The sequence below is a fragment of the Malania oleifera genome, chromosome 3 (assembly GCF_029873635.1).
Source record: "Malania oleifera isolate guangnan ecotype guangnan chromosome 3, ASM2987363v1, whole genome shotgun sequence".
Lineage (NCBI taxonomy): Eukaryota > Viridiplantae > Streptophyta > Magnoliopsida > Santalales > Ximeniaceae > Malania > Malania oleifera.
Window position 1 is genome coordinate 93,030,408 of NC_080419.1, and position 3,996 is coordinate 93,034,403.

At 37.2% G+C, this 3,996-nt stretch overlaps 1 protein-coding gene across 1 annotated transcript; it reads right to left on the reverse strand.

Moving 5' to 3' along the window:
• Positions 1–673: 673 nt before the first annotated feature.
• Positions 674–2,742, reverse strand: LOC131151351 (pentatricopeptide repeat-containing protein At4g21065-like). Its single transcript, XM_058102593.1, has one exon. It carries the CDS (start codon positions 2,680–2,682, stop codon positions 850–852), a length of 1,833 nt encoding a protein of 610 aa, XP_057958576.1. The 5' UTR covers positions 2,683–2,742; the 3' UTR covers positions 674–849.
• Positions 2,743–3,996: the final 1,254 nt, after the last annotated feature.

Sequence of the window (3,996 nt, forward strand, 5' to 3'; positions counted from 1 at the left end):
TGTTACATGGCCAATTATGAAGCCACCACATTTAGGGGGTTGTGTATAAAGATTACACAAACTACTTGAACACCAGAGTGGAACACTTAATTTTGGAGCAGTACGACTCCAAGCGTCATCACCGTTATTGAAAAAAATTAAATTATTTTTTGACGCGTGCATGTTTATGTCCAACATGTGATTTTTGACACATGCTAGCTTGTCCATGTCCACCATGTGTCTGATGCTAACACTCAATGCCTCCAAGAGTGTTGGCACTTCCTATGGAGTACCTTTGCCTCGTTCGCTCCAATTTGTAAATGAATCTTTTCAACCATAGATCAACTCAGATTTAACTGATTTGTAAATTGTTCATTGAATGCCTGATAATAACCATTAAATCATTCTCTGAGACTAAGCTGGCCTTGGCTGAATAGGATGTCCCTTCCGGGTATTTCACATAGCTAATGTCCTGAACAATGTTTTTGTTCTCCAGCCAAGATTATGAATTACTGCCTCTAAACAAAGATTAGAAGTTGCAATAACAAGGCAGTTAAACAGTAAATTTGAGCCAACAACATCCAAATCCAATTGGTCTTCTTAAGGTTAAATTCATCTATTCTTCCAAAAGATAATAGATGCCAAGTCAGTTGCTACCAGTAAAAATCCAGAACTGTCAAACTTGGGTGCAGGATGATGGGTCAAAATATGTTTGGATCAAAGAATTGTGCCAAAACTTGTTTCCTAAATGACCATGAATCTGCATTAATCCAATGATCATCCATCCTGTAACGGACAGTAGATACCATCCAGCCAAGAAACTATGATTCACATTGGATGATAAAAAATTATAGAAGTTTCATTTATGTATCACCAGAAATCCCCACAAGAGCATTGCCCATTTCTGAAATGGTGAAACCGATTTCTGTCTCTCACGACTATTTCTCGGTGATAGATTTTGGATATGAACTTGGTGGCAGAGTGGCAATCAACACAGACCCGTAAATTCTTCACAATACGAATAGACGTGCCAGGTGGTGTGTTCAAAAGACCGAAAGCGATTGCTAGCTTTTCACTATGACTATTCAAAGCATCTTCCTTGTCTTCATCATCAATATCAAGTAACACCTCTGATGTTGTAGGAACATATCCAGCACTGTTTAACTTCCTGCCCATCTCGTCCACCATCTCATATATTTCTTTGAATTGACAGTGTTCTTTGTCACCTGAGACGAATTCATAAATTTTATTATCCAGCTCAATCATACTGCTCCCCGGGATCTTTCTCATCCCCTTCTTCCCCATTACCTCTCGAACTTTAATTTTGTTCTCCCAATGGAACATTTTTGCATAAATGTTGGAAAGTAATACATAGTTTGATTCATGCATTGGTTCATTTTCTATTAGCTGTTTTGTGATGCTTTCCCCGAGCCGAAACTCACCAACAGCACGGCAAGCAGTTATAAGCATGCGCCAAATTATTGGGTTTGGCTCGATTGGCATTCCTTGAACAAACTCCAGTGCTTCCTTGACAAGTCCAGCCCTGCATAACAAATCTACCATACATCCATAGTGCTCCATCTTAGGTACAATGGCATATCCAAATTTCATCAAGCCAAAATATTGCTTGCCTTCTTCAACTAGGCCAGAATGACTACATGCAGAGAGCAATCCAATAAAGACAACATCATCCGGGACCATCCCAGCTTCTTTCATCTCCTCAAATAAAGAAACAGCCTCCAAACCGCGGCCATTCATTGCCAGACCAGCAATCACAGAAGTCCAAGACACAATAGTTCTCTCGCTCATGTTTCTGAACAACTTTAAAGCTTTATCAACATCGCCGCACTTTGCAAACATGTCTATCAGTGCATTACAAAGCTCTACAGTCCTCTGAACCTTTTCCCTGTCAATATAAGACTCAACCCATTTCCCAAGCTCAAGTGCACCTAAATCAGTGCAAGCAGATACAACTGAAACCATAGTAATCTCATCAGGGCGAACCCCAGCAATCTGCATTTTCCTAAACAATTCAACAGCATCAGTAGACCTCCCTAAACGTGCATATCCACCAATCATCACACTCCACGAAACAGAATCTGACTTAGGCATTTCATCAAACACCGTATGAGCCAACTCGAGCCCCCCATCACAACAACAATACATATGAACCAAAGTATTCTGCACATAAATATCTGTATCAAACCCGAATTTTAACACCGACCCATGAGCTTGTTGGCCCAAATTCAAGTCCCCTATACCAGCACAGGCCTTGAGGACAAAAGGGTATGTGAATTTATTAGGCAAAACCCCATAGACAAGCATAAGATTGTAAAAAGAAACAGCCTTCTGCTTGTTGTGATGGGCTTGGGCGTAAGCTCTGATGATGGTATTGAAGAGGAAGATGTCATAGAACCGGGTATCGACGTCGGTGGAGAATAAGAAAGACGAAGCATAGTCGATGGCATGGAGAACAGAGGAAGAGGAAGTGAACTTGGTGATGACAAATGGGTTGTTTTGGAGGCCCAATTTGAGGAAGTGAGCGTGAACTTGGGTGAGCTTGGGAAGGGTGTCGCAGGCTTGGAGAAGAGTTAAGCAGTTCTGCTCTGCTGCTCTTTTGTTGATTTTCACTTTCAGTGAGTCTGTGGCTGCGGGTGTGCAGAGGGAGCGAAGCAACTTGTTCCTGGTGAATGGAAACTGCATTTAGCTTCGGGAAAGGGCTGAGACGCCCAGAGCTTTGAAAAAATTTAACGTCCACTATGGTGCACCATCTTCATGGTTTTGGCAAGTTCAAAATTTTTTATAATGTATGGAGTGGGGAATTTAGAAGTTAGGTAAGAGTAGAATGTAATATAAACTTATAATGTGTTTTATCACAATTTAAAATAAATTTAATTAAATTCAAATTTGACATTTATATTCTTAAATATACTATCTTATTTAATTTTAAAATTTTAATTTTAACTGATATTTTCAATTATTCAGTAATAGTTATTTGTTTGCGTTGATTGGATTTCTATTTTATTTCAAACAAAACATTAACTTAATTGTTAAAATAGGTTTAAGTTATAACATGCTCAGATGCATTTGAAAATCTTTTTTGAGATGATAAATTAACATATTATATTGAGATTTTATTTGTTTTTTTTTTCAATTATTGATAATTCTCAACTTTTAATGCTATTTCTTTTGTAGATTGATTTAGAAGAAAAAAATATAAAAGTAAAGCAAATTGTATCTATAAATATAATTCTAAATTTGATTATACGTGCCTATTTTGAATACATATATAACTCAAATATGTCTTAATTTTCTCTTGAAGTCTTTATCCTCAAACAAAACATTTGAAAATGTCTTAATAAATTTCTTTTTAAGAAATTATTTAAAAGATACTGACGATAGTCATTTTTTACCTCCCAAAATAAAAGTGATTTTGGATGTATGAAAACTAAAAACAAATAAAAAAGAGGAAAAAAAAAATAAGCAAGAGACGGTCCACCAATCTCATTGGGTAGTCAACTGGTACTCTCTAAAACTAGTCATTGCATAGGCAATCATGTCCCTAAATTCAAATTTATGACTTATCTTTACGTGATTGACAAGAGATCTTGGACCAGCCACGCGTCCCTTCAAGGCCATGTGTTAATTGTCAGGCATGACAATTGGTAGTTGGTGGTTATTGGTGGTTAATTTTAAATTTGAAAAAGATTTTTCCCCCACTCCTAAGAGGTCTATAAAAGGATCTCTTTTTGGGGGAGGTTCAGGGCATGTTCAAGGGCAAGGTGAGAAAATTTGTGAGAGAAAGGGTTTTAAAGAGTGCATTTTGATTATAAGAAGAAGGAAGAAATCTTATTCCTTCAAACTTGTTCAAGAGCATTTGAAGATAAATTTCTTAAAAGAGGCTTTTACTTGTCTATAAAAAGGATTGCATCCAGAAGTCAGTGCATAACCCTTCCACCAATGTAGTTTCTTCTACTTTCCATATATGGCATGTTTTGATCCTTAGATTATGCATGT